The sequence below is a fragment of the Scyliorhinus canicula genome, chromosome 14 (genome assembly GCF_902713615.1).
Source record: "Scyliorhinus canicula chromosome 14, sScyCan1.1, whole genome shotgun sequence".
Taxonomy (NCBI): domain Eukaryota; kingdom Metazoa; phylum Chordata; class Chondrichthyes; order Carcharhiniformes; family Scyliorhinidae; genus Scyliorhinus; species Scyliorhinus canicula.
Window position 1 is genome coordinate 65,987,306 of NC_052159.1, and position 17,587 is coordinate 66,004,892.

At 51.7% G+C, this 17,587-nt stretch overlaps 1 protein-coding gene across 1 annotated transcript in view; it reads right to left on the reverse strand.

Moving 5' to 3' along the window:
- The window catches only part of LOC119977140 (E3 ubiquitin-protein ligase SH3RF3-like), a 422,773-nt gene that overhangs the window by 104,062 nt on the left and 301,124 nt on the right, over positions 1–17,587 (reverse strand). The window contains exon 3 of the mRNA XM_038817772.1: positions 9,206–9,301. Coding sequence (XP_038673700.1) covers positions 9,206–9,301 — 96 coding nt within the window. The remainder of the gene's footprint in view (positions 1–9,205; positions 9,302–17,587) is intronic.

The window sequence follows — 17,587 nt, forward strand, 5'->3', positions numbered from 1 at the left end:
CGCCGTGCACATGCGCGGCCACGGACCCGTCTATTCTCCAGCCATTTTTGGCATAGGAGCTGGGAGTTTTACCCGGTGCCGTCCCGGTAGCATGGTGGTTAGCATCAATGCTTCACAGCTCCAGGGTCCCAGGTTCGATTCCCGGCTGGGTCACTGTCTGTGTGGAGTCTGCACGTCCTCCCCGTGTGTGCGTGGGTTTCCTCCGGGTGCTCCGGTTTCCTCCCACAGTCCAAAGATGTGCGGGTTAGGTGGATTGGCCATGCTACATTGCCCGTAGTGTAAGGTTAATGGGGGGATTGTTGGGTTACGGGTATACGGGTTACGTGGTTAAGTAGGGTGATCATTGCTCGGCACAACATCGAGGGCCGAAGGGCCTGTTCTGTGCTGTACTGTTCTATGTTCTATGTTCTATGTTCTATGTTACTAGCCCCTCACCGGTCCCGGAATCGGTGAGGATTTGGTGCCAATTTTGGCCTCGTAAAACGTCACTGTTCCCACGCCAGCGTCGGCACTTAGCTGCAAAATTGGAGAATTCATACACTTTGTTTTTAATGTCTTGCACCCGTATTATTCTGTAATTCTATCCCCTCAAGCTCCCTGTTACCCAGCTACCAACTCACTTTTCTTTCCTCTACAAATGTGAATGACCAGTGGTTTCAACACTGAGGGTGCTCAAAGTAAGCCAATTTTGCAGCCCTTTATAGTTTCTGTTCTGTAACCCTTAGTATGATGAAGATGAACTCAGGGCACTTGCAACAAGTTGCTGCCTCTTCCTCGCTCTCCCAGCCACAGGGAGCTTTTCCACTTTGAACTCCGTCAATCAGCCAGTCTTGGGATCTCTCCAGCAGGATTTTTAAAATTCCAATGTTTAAAAATTAATTCCGCTTGATTTATTACTCGTTCCCACTGTCTGGTCACACCGTAGCTACACTGTCACAACATTTACACTTCAGTAGTCTCCTGCATTTCATGAATCCTGGCAGGTCTACAACAGGCGCACACTATGCAATTTCACAGTTGGATTGGAATGTGGAAGGTCATTCTCTCCCATAACATCCATTTGACCACAAAACCCACCGTGGGAGAAGATTTCCACAGGCTACTGCATATTAACAGCAGGAAAGACAGAAAAGGAGCAATGTCAGTGATTTCAAACTTTGAAAAATCAACTGTATAAATAAGTTGAGTCATTTGTGAATTATGTCATATTTATTGGGGGGACTTTTACCATACTTGTCAGAGCTGGCAGAGCTGAAAGCTGGCGTATATCTCTTCAGATGCAGAGCTGAGTTTTCAGACGGGATCTTCTGGCACGTAATGCAGAGAAAAGCGGGGCGTGGTTTGTGCCATCACTCTGGAGTGGTGGAGCCTGATAGTGCCGGCAAGGTCGGCTCCACAGAGATCCGGGCTCCATCTTAAAAGAGCACCTCAATCAGCGCAGGATAAAACTTCACCCCTCTCCCCCACAGACACAGAGGACCCCTGCCCTACCCCACCCCACCAGATGTATCGGGGGCTCTCTTTCCCGGCTTGCCCCCACACCAACAACCACACAAGTATCAGGGCTTTCTTTCCTCCCCAACACCAGGGTATTATCGCAGGGGCCCTCCCATTCTCAGTGATCGGCACCTCCTTCACAGACAAGCCCCCGCCCACTCTTGCACAGCTAAGCTGCCACTTGCATCCCGGGTGCTCCGGTCAGTACTGGAATCAAACTCCCTCTACCACCCAATGGATACAGAGGAACTGCCCCTCCCCTCACGAGGTACCATGGGTTCTCTTCCTGGCCTCCTCCCCCCCCCCCCCCCCCTCCCCCCTTCCCCCCCCCCCACACACACAAGTACTGGGGTTCTCTCCCACCGCTGCACTACTGGAGGCATTCTTCCACTCTTCCCCTTAGTGCCATCGCCACTCCCCTTCCACAGGCACCCCCCCCCACCCCCTCACCCCCCTCCCCCCCCCCCCCCCCTCCCCCCCCCGCATCTCCACAGACAATTCCCCTTGTGCCCATGCAGAGCCAGGCAAGGCCCTTTCCCCCGGGGGCAAAACCTACCTTGGTGCCCCCGGCAGGAGCCCCTCGACTAAACCCTGTTCTTGCAAAGCTGTTGTAAACCTCGCCGACGAGTGAATATTCCGTGAGTGGTGGATCACGTGGAGCGGGGGGAAGATCATGGTTGGATTCCCTGGCCATGAAGGCCATCCGCTGCCCACCCCTGTGTTGCCATGTCCTACTGTTTAACACTGTGGTTTCTGTCTCCCCACCCCGTCTCCCCCCTCCCCCCCCACACCCCAGGAGAAGGCGGCACATAACTGCTTGGCGAGAGAAGACTGGAGGGGGACCGCCAGACCTGTGGCCCCTCACCACAGGCCGTCACTGGACCTGGTTGGTGGGCCCAGAGAGAGCGCAGTTGTCAAGGCGGAGGTCGGCATCAGGCAACCAAGTGAGACCCCGCTACGTAGGGGTTTCCCATGGCATGCATGGCCGACCCTCATCTGGAAGGGGCGGTCCCATTGATAATGGAAATGCAGACACAGAGTCAGGGACTAATGAGGGGCTGACAGCAAACATCCAGCTGGAGGAGTCCAACTGCGTGCAGGGGAAAGAGCCAGTGTCGAAAATGCACACCAATACCGAACGGATGGCGAACATGGTGGATGGGGGCGAACTATCAGCCATGGGACAGGATGTCCAAGGCCCGGGGCACTCTGTGCGGACAGTGGCTGAGGCAAAGGACAGGTCTGCCCTGTCACAGGCAGCTATGTACCAGAGCCAACTGGGCATTCCAGTGGCGCTCCAGAGCTTGGCCCAGTCACAACGGGTTATGGTTGAGAGCGTCGTAGCATTGCCAGTCAAGGAGGAAGGTGGCACAGTCACTGTGATGTGGCACAGACCCAGAGGGAGGTTGCCCAGGCCCTGCACCCCAGTTGTAAAGGCGGAGGTCGGCATCAGGCAACCAAGTGAGACCCCGCTATGTAGGGGTCAGGTGACGGGGGAGCCCCAGGAATTCGCTCTGGTCACACTCTTGTCTCACGGAGTATCCTGGAGGCCATCGGGCAACCCGAGGGAGGAGGAGGTGATGGGGACAGTGCCGGTGGCCCACGCAGGGGAGGTGCCGGGATCCCCACAGTGCCTCGACACCCCCGTCCTGTCCCTGGCGCATCCGAGGGGCAGCGGACAGAAAAGATTGCACCATGCAACTTGGGACACCCGAGTGACTGCCATCCCTATCCAAGCCCAGTCGCTCTAGAGGATGGCCACCAAAGGGGACCCAGATCACAGGCCGGTATTCGCAGCAGGCCGCCTGGGCATCCACCTAGATGTAGCGTTAGGGTCTGTAAGCCTGACAGGCAGACATCAGTTAAGATGCCATGGGTGCAGCACACAGGATAGCGTTAGGGGCTAGGCCACAAACCATTATAGAGATGTTCGCATGTTCTTTGTAAAATAAACACCTGTGCACTAAAGTTGCAACCTGCTTCAGTGCTCATTCAGAAGGGCGTGAGGGATGGGCTGAGCTGGGTTGGGCTGGCTGCAGAGGGGGTGTGGGGGGGGGGGGAGATGGGTGGACTGTGGAGGAGGTCGCGGGGTGGGGCCTCCAACTCAGACCCTGCATATCACCCCGGTCACAGGCCCCTCCCCCAACCATGGCCACCCCGCATCCAGCCCCACCTCCGCCACCCCAAGGCTTCGGTGGGATCTTTTGATGCAATTGCCAGCTCGCATACAGGGATCACCCAGGTGGACGGTGGAAAGTGCTACTGTGAGCAGGAGTCAGACGTTATCAAACGAGTTGGAGCACCCGAGCTAATCACAGAGCGGGTCATCATCATCCTCCATCCCGTGGACCAGACTTGTTATTGCCAATCCAGGGCCGGCACCCTCAGGTAGGAACCACGGAGGGGGTTGCAGGGGGTGTGGGGGGGTGGGGGGGTGTATGATGGGTGGTCATGGGAGGGGGTGGTCTGGCAGTGTGGGGGGGGTGGTTGGGACGGGATGTCCGTGTCATTGGCCAGGCCCCATAGTCGGTGAACCTGGAAACAATGAGAGCGTCCCATGTGTGGTGGCACAGGTGCACACATTGTGCTGCCTCCTGTGCCTGCCTGGGCCCATGCCCTACCCATCCTGGCCCTCCTTCGCATCTTCCTCGTTAGTCGAGGCCTGGCATTCATCCCACTCCTCCAGCATGTCGCCACTCTGCTGCGCGCTGTTGTGGAGGATGCAGCAGGCCACCACGATGTGAGAGACCCTCCTCGTGCTATATTGAAGGGCCCCTCCTGAGCAGCCCATAAACCTGAAACGTAACTTCAAGTTGCCGAAGCCCCACTCGATCACACTCCTTGTTGCGGCTTGCAAGTCACCGTCACGGGTCTCTGCGTCGGTCTGTGGCCTCCGGATTGGCGCTATCAGCCATGACTGCAGCGGCTAACTCCTGTCATTCAGGAGCCAACACCTCAGCCGGGGGTGCACCTCAAAGTGTCAAGAATCGCTGAAGGAATCTTGCACGCTGCCCGAGTATTGGGTGCAGACGTGCATGATGTGCAGCTCATGGTCACACACCAGCTGTACATTCATCGAGTGGAATTCCTTTCGGTTTTTGAAGACCAGCCTATAATGGGTTGGTGCTCTTAGGAGCACATGCATCCCGTCAATCACCCTCTGAACCTGGCAACCCATCGATGGCAGCAAACCATGCTCCCTGGGCATCCTGGTGAGCTCGTTCCAGAATGAATTTGATGTATTATGCCGAGCAGGCATTTTGGGCCTCCATTAAGGTGTTGATACACCTGTGCACCGAGCTTTGTGAGAGTCCGGACAGGTCCCCACTCGGCTCCTGGAACAACCCTGTGGTGTAAAGGTTCAGAGTGACCGTCCTCTTGATGGCCACCGGGAGGGTGTGTCCTCCGCCATATCCCCAACGTTCAAGGCTCATCATGATCCGGCAGATATGTCGCATTGTCCCTCTGCTCAGTCAGAACCTTTGACGCATGCCCAGTCTGACAGGTTCTCAAATGACAGGCGCTGCTGGTACACATGAGTCCTCATGCGGTGCCTCCTTCTCACGTCCTCCTCGGGCTGCTGGCTCTCCATCCTCACCCTCTGCCTCCTTTTTCCTCTGGGGCAGGCTGCGCGGCTGCAGCTTCTTCCTCCCCGAGCAGCTCCTGTTCGTTCAGCCTCAGTGCATCCCCCAGGGCTGTGGCGGCTAGGATGAAGGCCACCATTCCTGGTTGGATTCCAAAGTCCATTGGCTGCTGTGGGTGAAAGGCAGACATGTGAGCATGGTGTGTTCCCCATGCCCAACCAGGTCCACCGGGCCCCCGCTGGCCCTGATCTGCACTGCTGCCTCTGTCCCTGCATGTCCCTCTCCCCCTCCTCCACCACCCCACCCCTCTCCCATCCCCACCCCCAGCCATTCCCCCTGGCACTCTGCCCTCCGAATTGCACCCCTGGGCCAGTCTGTGCCCGACACCATGGGGCCTCTTGCCCGGCACCTGGCGGCAGGGGTACCGGTGGCTGGCACTACCCATGCCAGCGGTAGGCTTTGCAGCCCCCATCCAGTGCCCTCCTGTAGGTGTTGCTGTGGGCATTGCCCTTGGGTGGGCCACGTGATGCCTCGTCCCAGGTGGTATCCAATTGTGGGTGGGGGTGTTAGTGGGGTGGAGGGAGGGGTTACGAGTGGCATTGGGGGCGGGTCCACCCATATGGCCATGGTCATTCTGCATAACAATGGGCCAAGGTGGGCATCAGTGGGGTGGCTGCCTGCAGGCCGTGGCAATGGTGGGCCATGCCTGGACACCGCCCCAGTCCCGGGGGTCATCCCGATGCCACGGCCTATCCACTGGTCACCCCCCGTTCCTCTCCCCCGGCCCTGGCAGACCCCCACCCCCACCCCGGTCCAGCCAGCAATGCCAGCGGCAGAATCGGCAGCCCACAGTTGAGCCTCTTGGAACATGTCCTACCTCCTTCTCTCTCCCTCCGAAGCCATAGCACCTATTTCCTGGTTTTCAAAACCACAAGTGAAACTCGAAATTGGTAATTCCTCCTGGCAGAGGTGGAGCATCACAGGAGCCCCGTAGTTAACCAGGTGAGGCCAGTTAGTGATATGCCAACATACATACGGAGTAGAAAGCACTGACACCGCTGTCCAGATACCGGAGCATTGCATTCCATTGGGGGCCGAGCGCCAGTCACAATTTTCAGCTCACGTGCGATTCTCCGCCCAGTCGCATTTCACGATTCCACGTTGCAGTCAGAAAATCCCATTTATGGTGTTATCTTAGAAAATCTGACAGTCATTTCAAGTTCAGGGTTGTTGAGCAGAAACACAGTATCAAGCATTTTCTACTTCTACATGTGATGTGAGATTTATTAAGAATCATGTAATTCCCACAGTGCTGAAGGAGGCCATTTGGCCCATCGAGTTTGCACCAATCCTCTGAAGGAGCACTCTACCTAGGACCACAGACTCCGCCCTATCCCTGTAACGTTTGGACACTAAAGGGCAATCGATTATGGCCAATCCCCCTAACCTGCACATCTTTGGACTGTGGGAGGAAACCAGAGCACCTGGTGGAAACTCATGCAGACACGAGGAGAATGTGCAAACACCCAGCGGATTTGAACCCAGGTACTGTGAGGCAACAGTGCCAATATAAATTGTGAGATTACAGCTATCAGTAAATTTGAACAGGCCTGGATTTTTTTAATATGGAAAAGAAGACTTGGATGAGACTGATAGAAGTCCATAAAATTTTGAAAGGGTCGCACAGTGTAAGAGTTAACAGGATGGATATGCTAATGAGTGATGTAGATCATGGTATATCACTGACATCTACAAGACTTGAGAGAGTTTGGAACACACCATGCTCATGAGCAACATGTAACTTGTTCAGATATATTGTAATAAACCAGTTTTTAGCAAGTGCCAGGGTATTTCTACAGTCTATCTCAGGGAGGAAACGTCATGAAGTCCAATAAGCAAGAACCACACCAAGTACCAAAGATTAGAGCGACCATCCAAAACAGGTTGGATAGGGTAGATACAGAGAGGGCGCAATTCTCCGCTCTCACGAAAATTCGGAGAATAGCGGGCGGCGTAAATTTTTACGGACACGCTGGTCCGACGCCCTCCCGCTATTCTCCCTCCCCCCCCCCCCCCCCCCCCCACCCCACGGCCGCCCCCCCGACACGAATCGCTGCTCGCTGTTTTTTTACGGCGAGCAGCTATTCACCCCTGGCCGATGGGCCGATTTCCAAGGCCTTTACGGCTGTTTTTATGAACGTAAAACACACCTGGTCTGACCGTTCGTAAAAACAGCCGTAAAGTCCCGATCTGGGGAACCATGGCACCGATTGGCACGGCAGTACCACGGCCGTGCCAAGGGTGCCATGGGCCCGCGATCGGTGGGCACCGATCGGGGGCAGCGGGTACTTACCCCGCGCACTCTTTCTCCCTCCGCCGCCCCGCTGGATCCATTTGCGGGGCGGCTGAGGGGCATACCGACACACGCATGCGCGGGTTTCACGCATATGCGTGATGACGTCATCCGCGCATACGCGGGTTGGAGTCGTCCAATCCGCACATGCGCGGCTGACGTCATCTGACGCGTCAGCCGTCGCTAACTCTGGCTAGCGGGCTTAACGAAATTTGTTAAGCCCGCGATGCCGGAGTTCACGGCCGCGCGATACTAGCCCCGACCGGGGAGCTGAATCGGTTCCCGGTCGGGGGGGCGGAGGCTGGCGTCACACGCGCCCGTTTTTGACGCCAGCTTCCCGAGTTTTCGTAACTCGGGAGAATCGCGCCAGAATGTTTCCACTCATGGGAGAATCAAAATAAGGGGCTATAAATTCAAAATAGTTACTAATATGTCCAATAGGGAAATAAAAATAAATTTCATTGCACAGATTGGTTGGATGTGGAGCTTGCTACCATGGGATGTGGTTGAGGCAAATAATAATAATCATTATTAGTGTCACAAGTATGCTTACATTAACACTGCAATAAAGTTACTGTGAAAGTCCCCTAGTTGCCACATTCTGGCGCCTGTTCGGGTACACGGAGGGAGAATTCAGAATGTCCCATTCGCCTAACAAGCACATCTTTCAGGATTTGTGGGAGGAAACCGGAGCAGCTGGAGGAAACCCATGCAGACACAGGGAGAACGTGCAGGCTCCGCACAGACAGTGACCCAAGCTGGGAATCAAACCCGGGTCCCTGATGCTGTGAAGTAACAGTGCCAAACACTGTGCTACCATGCCACCCACTGAAGTGACATTGTGGGGCTGATGATGCCTAAACTTCTGTGAGAGCCTGGTGTGATTTGAACACACAACCCTCAGAGTCAGCACCACAAGCCAGATGAACAAGCTTAGATACTTTCAAAAGGAAACAAGACAAATACATGAGAGAAAAGGGAATAGAAAGATATGTTGAAAGGCTGAAATCAGGGAGATAGAATGAGTGGGAAGAGACCCTTGTGGATCAAAAACCAGCACTCATTAAAACTAAAATAAAATACTGCTGGTGCTGGAAATAAGAAATAAATACAGTTCTATTGAAGGGTCATTTAGACCTTAAATTTAACTGTTCTCTCTACACTTGCAGCAAGACGTATTGAGTTTATCCAGCACTTTCTGTTTGCATACGAGCACACGTATTTAGGTGTGCTGATATAAAAAAATATATTTTTGTACTCTACATTCTACATAATTTTATGTAATATTTGAACCCAATAGAGAATTTTTAATTACAGCCCTCCATCAAAGTGAGGCAAAAAAGGGATAGTAGTTAAAATAATCGTGCAAATTGCCTCATTTCCACTCAGTTCCTGCCCACCTCTGCCACTATCGGGCCTCCTTTTAGGTGCCCACATGGCATTATTGCCACACGTAAATTTAAGCGTTGTTGACGACTGAATTAAAATGAGGTCCAGGGGTTAAACTGGCCCAGCCCTCAAAATGAAACCCACAATCCCAATATCTACCAATCAAAAAATTAGCTCAGCAACTTTGACCTTCAACCTTAGCTTTGAACTTCCTGGGGTAAAGTGAAAAAACACAGCAAACTTCACCGTTCATTGTACTGCAAACTGATGTAAGCTTGGCCATATTGTTGACTCTGATGCATAGGTGACTGGTCATATGAATGGACTATCAATCGGACACTTTGAAATATACAGGAAGTTGCTATTCTTTTGATAGACTCACCTCAACGTACAAGAGCGGAAATATTCCTATCTTATCTCCCAACATTCCTTCTGCCCAGTTGTCATCCACCCTCCTTATGACAGTCAAAATTTCATCCTGGAATCAGAAAGGGTACAAATGTTAATCATCTAAATTTCACATTTTTAAAAAAAGGTTATGTAAATTAGGGTCTAGTACTGTGAAAATCCTGTTTCATTTGATTCTTCAAAGATAATGGGTGGAATCTTCCCACTTTGAGGCTAAATGCTATGTTGGGGGCTGGAACATGGAGTGTTTCCCGCTGTGGAGACTGATGGGAAAACACACCAAATCCTCCGACCCCCAACCTCATTAGATTATGCACCTGGGTGTGTTACGCCATATTCAGTGGAGGGGTAGGCCTGGATGGCATATAGTCTGCTGTTGTGTCTGGGTGCTACATTGAAAAGGCATCAAACATCATTGACCCACTGTCAATGTCCCTCACCTGTCTAATTAGTAGCAGCTCTGAAAACATTGGGCGCAATTCTCCGCACTCACGACGGTGCGGAGAATAGCGTGGCTCGTAAAATTTTACGGCCACGCTAGTCCGACGCCCTCCCGCTATTCTCCCCCCCCACGCCCGACTCCCGATACGAATCGCTGCCGCCGTTTTTTTATGGCCAGCAGCGATTCTCAGCTGTCTGATGGGCCGAGTTCCCAGCCCTTTACGGCTGTTTTTACGAACGGCAAACACACCTGGTCTGGCCGTTCGTAAAAACGGCCGTAAAGTCCCAATTTTTAAAACCATGGCACCGATTGGCACGGCAGTACCACGGCCGTGCCAAGGGTGCCATGGGCCCGCGATCGGTGGGCACCGATCGCGGGCAGCGGGTCCGATGCCCGCGCACTCTTTGTCCCTCCGCCGCCCCGCTGTATCACTTCGCGGGGCGGCTGAGGGGCATCCCGGCCCGCGCATGCGCGGGTTCCGCGCAAATGCGCGATGACGTCATCCGCGCATGCGTGGGTTGGAGTATTCCAATCCGCGCATGCGCGGCTGACGTCATATGACGCGTCAGCCGGCGCAAACTCTGGCAAGCGGGCTTAACGAAATTCGTTAAGCCCGCGATGCCGGAGTTTACGGCGGCGGCATGCTAGCCCCGACCGGGGACCAGAATCGGTTCCCGGTCGGGGAGGGGGGGGCTGGCGTCAAACCCGCCCGGATGTGACGCCAGCCTTACGATTTCTCCCCCTCTGGGAGAATCGCGCCCCTTGCCTTTACATTCTTCTTGTAGTTGACATTGTTCACCCTGACTATACACTCTGATCGCCAAAGAAACTCTCAGAATTGTTATGACACAGACAGAGGCCATTCAGCCTATGTTCCAGCAATGGCTCTCCAAATGACTTAGTGCCATTCCTCTGTACCTTTGTAGATTGTTTCTATTCAATTAATCATCTAACGCACTCTTGAATCCCTCAATTGAACCTGCCTCCACACTTCCAGGCAGTGCATTCCAGAACCAAACCACTCGTGAAAAAGATCTTTCTCACATCATATTTGCTTTTGTTGCAAATGTCACAAATGCTATTTACGTGGGTATCCGAACTTGGAAAACTGGTTCGTGAGGGTATAGAGTTTTGTTTTGGCTTGAGGAGGCAAATTAAACTCTAGTGAGAATAAGTGGCCCAGCCGTTGGCTAGCAATTATTAAAGACTATTTATCAACATCAATTAAGATGTATGAATTACTAAACACACACAGTTTATATAGAAGGTACCTCTTGTTACCAAATATATCTATGATACCTGAACTCTATTAGACTTCCCCTGTTCCCCAAACAACATCCAAATTGAATACCAGCTGTACTTACCACACAATACAGGGATGATACTTAAATCTGGGAACTGTCTTCTTGGTTCGGTGAAGATATTTTAAAACTGCTGTTACAAAGGTTTTCTGCACTGCCTTGGCTCTAAGACTTAGAAGTGTGTTTTCTGTAAACTTGGCCTTCAGGCTTGGTGCCTTGAAACTGGACTGTCCATTTTCTGAGACTGCTAGATAGGGCAGCACGGTAGCATTGTGGATAGCACAATCGCTTCACAGCTCCAGGGTCCCAGGTTCGATTCAGGCTTGGGTCACTGTCTGTGCGGAGTCTGCACATCCTCCCCGTGTGTGCGTGGGTTTCCTCCGGGTGCACCGGTTTCCTCCCACAGTCCAAAGATGTGCAGTTTAGGTGGATTGGCCATGATAAATTGCCCTTAGAGTCCAAAATTGCCCTTAGTGTTGGGTGGGGTTACTGGGTTATGGGGATAGGGTGGAGTTGTTGACCTTGGGTAGGATGCTCTTTCCAAGAGCCGGTGCAGACTCGATGGGCTGAATGGCCTCCTTTTGCACTGTAAATTCTACCTTTGTTGTTCTTTGATAATACCTTCTGTGTATTCGGTTTTCTGTCCCTATCAACTTCCTTGACTATACATTAACATGTGCCCCTTTGCTCTTGATCCTTTTTTGAGCAGAAACAGTTTCTCCCTATCTATTCTCTCCAGCCCCCTCATGATTTTAAGCATCTCTATCAAATCTCCTCTTAGCCTTCTTCTCTCCAAGGAGAACAGTCCATTCCTAAACCTTGGCTTTCTTTATTGAACTAGAAAGTTAATTTTCTCTTCTCAACTTTTAACTTCATAAAGCCCAAGCCGATATAAGAATTCAATGCTCTCCAATAAACATACAATTGTCTCTTCTGTCTGAAGATGTCACAAGAGCAAAACTGTCACTTAAAGTAGATGGTTCCATCCACATTTTGAACGCTGAATTTTCCAAGACTCTTGGTATTGGGTATGTGGAGGGTGGGTGTATATGAATGGGTGGTGGTAGGAGTGGGTCAAGCAAATTCTGAAAAAGCATTGGGCCTTTTTGCCGATGAAGTCCAACTTCTGGCTGCATTTCCCAGGGATTTATGGGTCGGATGCCAACAAACTGTCTATCCAAGGTGAAATTCCAGTTAAGGTTAATGAGTGACAACTTATAGGCAATTTAGCCACGTCGCTCATGCCCATTTCTGTGTCAGCACCTGGCACCTAAGAGGTTCACAGCAGGAGGCAAGCAGAGCAGCATGAGAAATGAAGGAGTTTTAATGGTCACTGGAAGAAAATAGCAAGACTACTGTCTTCCCATGTTGCAGCCTTGCCATTGAGTGAGGAGTTTCTGGAGTCTAGTGTCATCAATTGTCACTTAACAAATGGAGGAGCAGCTGCTCCCCTGATATAGATGGCACGTCCATTACTTCATGTTTTCAACAGGTCAATGTCCTGTGTCTCTTGTGTGAGCAAAGAAAGTTAGCATACGTTCTGGTTTCGTATGACCGTCAGCCTACACTGTTGGCTAACAGCAAAGTTGCAAGTCTCTCACCATCAGCATTAAGCCTTTCTGGCAGGAAGTCCTCAGTTGTGCCTCCTCGTGGTGACACGCAGAAACTGGGTTCCTCTTATCCCCAGGCTAAAGCTTCAGGGGAGATTTGGCCCGAGGCATGCTGTGTGCAGGTCCAAGGGCAAGCAGACACGTCCTGGCACTCATTGACCAAACACGCAGCTATGTGTTAATAGCTCCACTGCTTTGTCTGTACCTTGGGAGGGTTAAGGGTTAAGGAAGTGAAGCCTGGGAAACAATATGGAGTGTAGCCCAAAGGCGGACTGATGTCTAAACCTGTCATCTTTCCAACTCCTGCAACAAAGCCGGTGCCAAACGTTATTGCTTTGCATTTCTTCGGACTTCAACGAGACACATTGAAAGGGAGGCCCTGTCATTTGGCCAGCCCTGGGTCTCCATCAATTTTTTCCCAGGCTTGTATCGTGTAGAGAATATCCAGTTTTGCTGCAGAGTGTTAACACAAAATGGGAGGCTGCAGTTACGAATGATAAACCTGAACTGATTGGTGTGGAGACCGGCTGCCATGGGCTGTCTCTGACTGTGCGAGGGGTCATTAGGGGTTTCTCAGGGTAGTGTCCTAGGTCCAACCATCTTCAATTACCTCCTTTCCATCATAATGTCAGAAGTGGGGATGTTCAAAGATGACTGCAGAATGTTCAGCACCATTATCGACGCCTCAGATAATGAAACAGTCCATGTCCAAATGCAGCAAGACCTGGACAATATCCAGGCATGGGCTGACAAGTGGCAAATTACATTCATGCAACACAAGTGCCAGACAATGACCATCTCCTACAAGAGAGGGTCTAACCAACAGCCCTTGGTATTCAACGGCATTACCATCGCTGAATCCCCCCCAATCAACATCCTGGGGGTTGCCATTGATCAGAATCTGAATTGGACTAGCCATATTAATACTGTGGCTACCAAAGAAAGTCAAAAGGTAGGAATCCTACAGTGAGATACTCACCTCCTGACCCCCCTACAACCTGTCCACCATCCACAAGGAGAAATCAGGAGCATAATGGAATACTCTCCACTTGCCTGGATGAGTGCAGCTCCAACAACACAGGGGCTGGTTTAGCTCACAAGGCTAAATCGCTGGCTTTTAAAGCAGACCAAGCAGGCCAGCAGCACGGTTCAATTCCCGTACCAGCCTCCCCGGACAGGCGCCGGAATGTGGCGTCTAGGGGCTTTTCACAGTAACTTCATTGAAGCCTACTCGTGACAATAAGCGATTTTCATTTCATTTCAAGAAGCTCGACACCATCCAGAACAAAGCAACCCACTTGATCCTTCCACAAACATTTTCTTCCTCCACCACTGATGTACAGTGGCAGGCATGTGTATCACCTACAAGATGCACTGCAGTAACTCGCCAAGGTTCCTTAGACAGCACCTTCCAAACCCATGACCACTACCATCTAGAAGGTCAAGAATCCCACCACCTGGAAGTTCCCCTCCAAGTCACTCACCATCTTGACTTGGAAATATATCGCCCTTCCTTTACTGTCGCTGGGTCAAATTCCTGGAACTTCCTCACTAACAGCACTGAGGGTGTACATGCACCTCAGGGACTGCAGCGGTTAAAGAAGGCAGCTCACCACCACCTTCTGAAGGGAAAAGAGGTATGGCCTAGCCAGCGACACCCACATCTCGTAAATGAATTTAAAAAAAATCATATCCCACTGGTCAGCAACCACTCACGTCAAGTTGGCAGCCATTGACGACTAAGATGTTGACCTGCCACAGTCTATCTGCTTAAATGGTGCTTGGTGCTTAGAGTCTCTGCTGAACAAGTGGACACAATCCATCGCACCAAGCGAACAAACAAGAAGAAGATGCTAACTCTTCAATTGGCAAGCTGGAATGTCAGGACCATGTGCATGGGGTTGACAGGCAACTTCCAGCTGATCGATTAGACTTACGAGACAGATATAATTGACATAGATCTTGATAGGGTGAACACCGACATAGTTTCCCGACGAGAGACCAGGCTCGCCGATAGCTTATCACTGAAAGATAAGCATTTATACATTACAATGCCCACACACACTCACCAAAGATGGCACTGGTTGTGCTGAACCGCGCCCATCCAGCTGATGGCTCAGCTGGGGCCAGACGACCCCGAGGGAGATACCCCATATGACCTGTGGCTCTAGGTTCACAGGGGCAGTCAGCAGCATGTGAAGCTGCATGGCTGCCTTGCAGGCCGCAGTAATGGTGTTCCGTGCCTGCCCACCTCCTGGCCACTCTCCGCTACTCCCCCTGGCCCTGGCAGAAGCCCCCCCGGCCAGCTTCACAACTGTCAACAAACTACAGCAATGTTGGGCACTTTCCGTACCCCCTCTCTCTCCCTCAGCAGCCATGACGCCGGTTTCATGAGTTTAAAAAGCACAAATGAACCGCGCCGGCGGAACTCGGCCCATCGGAGGCAGAGCATCACAGAGGATCCGGAGAATACCGGGTCGGGCCCGCTAATGACATGCAAACACCGTTGTCGAAGTGTCGGAGGATTGCGATTTGGTGACAAATCGGCACCCGCACGATTTTAGCGTTGGAACCTATTCTCCGCGCAATCACGTTTTGCGATTTCGGTATCAGCCAACAGAGAATCCTGCCCAAAATACCAATTTTATGAGGAGCTTATCACTGTTATCGACAGAATTCCTGACTTAAAACATCTTCACCCACGGAGGGATTTGAACATAACAGTGCACACAAATTATGAGATAAGGCTTCCTGCTTTAGACATAGAGAAAATAGAAGCAAGAGTAGGCTATTGAGCCATTCGAGACTGCTCCACCATTCATTATGATCATAGCTGATCATCAAATTCAATATCCAGGTCCCGCCTCCCCCCCATATCCATTTAGCAACAAGAGCTATATCTAATTCCTTTTTTTGAAATCACACATTTTGGCCTCAACTACTTTCTGTGGTAGTTAATTTCACAGATTCACCACGGTGAAGAAATATCTCCTCACCTAAGTCCTAAAAGGTTTGCTCCTCATTCTCAAACTATGATCCCTAATTCTGGACACCTCCACCATTGGGGCCATTCTTTCTGAATCTATGCTGTCTAATCCTGTCAGCCTGCATTGCCTCCATAGGAAGAACATCCTTCCTCAGATACAGGCACCATATTGCACACAATGTTCCAGGTGTGGCCCTACCAATGCCCTGCAATTGCATTAAAACATCCCTATTCCTTTACTCAAATCCTCTCGCCATGAATATCAACATATCATTTTCCTTCTTTACTGCCTGCTGTACCTACGCGTTTGCTTTCAGCGACTGATGCATGGGCACCCCAAGGTCTCACTAAGTAATAATCTGCCTTCCTATTTTGCTACCGAACTGGATAACCTCACATTTATCCACATTATACTGCAGCTGCCATGCGTATGCCCACTCACTCAGCCTGTCCAAATCCCGCTAAAGCATCTCTGCATCCTCCTCACAATTTGATGCACTATCAATTACGACGGGATGAGAGTAGAATGTAATCGAGGCTTTATTACACAGAGATGTGTGGCCTCCAACAGCAGCTGATGAAATGGCTGCTGTACGGAGAGCACAAACATTGTGCGGAGCCAGCAGGCAGGGATCTACCCCCGTACCTGTAGTACAGGGACCTTACCGCAAAACCCATATATACAGTATAATACATCAGTGGTGACTACCACATTCACCCCCTGTTAAAATGAGTCCAGCGGGGTGGTGGAGAGCTATATACATACAGATTGCTTTTAAAAATTACAGAGAAGGTTACAAATTTAGACGGTCCGGTGCCTTGATCTGTTGTCAAGAGCACCGCAGTGCTGGTGGTGACTCAGGCGTTGGCTTGGTCTTCGGTGACTCCGGGAGCGTGTCAAAATCTTCAATCCCGGGTGAGAAGAAGGGGAGGACGGATTGTCCTGGAACAGGGGCTGCGGTGGGGCGCGCCAGGGGAAGGGAGGGTGCGCCGGGGCCGAGGGGGGAGGTGTGTGGGGGACCAGCTGGTGCCAGGTCCCTGAGGGAGGCTGTGTCTTGGCGGCCGTCAGGGTACGCTACGTAAGCGTACTGCGGGTTGGCATGGAGTGAATCATAGAATCATAGAATTTACAGTGCAGAAGGAGGCCATTTGGCCCATCGAGTCTGCACCGGCTCTTGGAAAGAGCACCCTACCCAAGGTCAACACTTCCACCCTATCCCCATAACCCAGTAACCCCACCCAACACTAAGGGCAATTTTGGACACTACGGGCAATTTAGGACACTAAGGGCAATTTATCATGGCCAATCCATCTAACCTGCACATCTTTGCGACTGTGGGAGGAAACCGAAGCACCCGGAGGAAACCCACGCACACACGGGGAGGATGTGCAGACTTCGCACAGACAGTGACCCAAGCCGGAATCGAACCTGGGACCCTGGAGCTGTGAAGCGATTGTGCTATCCACAATGCTACCGTGCTGCGTAGATGTACCCTCTCAAACAACGGGTCGGCCTGGTGGAGTCGCACGTGTTTACGGAGATCGGGTCCTGGAGCTGCCAGCCATGTTGGGAGCGAAACCCCGGAGGTGGACTTCCTGGATAAGGCATAGAGACGTTCATGGGTTTTCGTTAGTTGCGGTGCACAGGAGCGGCCGAATGGAGTGAAGTGCGTCAGGGAGGACCTCCTGCCAGTGGGAGGCCGGGAGATTTCTGGACCGTAGGGCCAGCTGGACGACTCTCCAGACCGTCCCATTCTCCCGCTCCACCTGCTGTTGCCCCTGGGGTTGTAGCTGGTCGTCCATCTCGAGGCAATGCCCCTGTTGAGCAGGAACTGGCGCAGCTCATCGCTCATAAATGAGGATCCACGGTCGCTGTGGACGTAGGCGAGGAAGCCGAACAGAACAAAGATGGTGTTGAAGGCTTTGATTTCTTTTTTTTTTATAAATTTAGATTAGCCAATTATTTTTTTCCGATTAAGGGGCAATTTTAGCGTGGCCAATCCACCTACGTTGCACA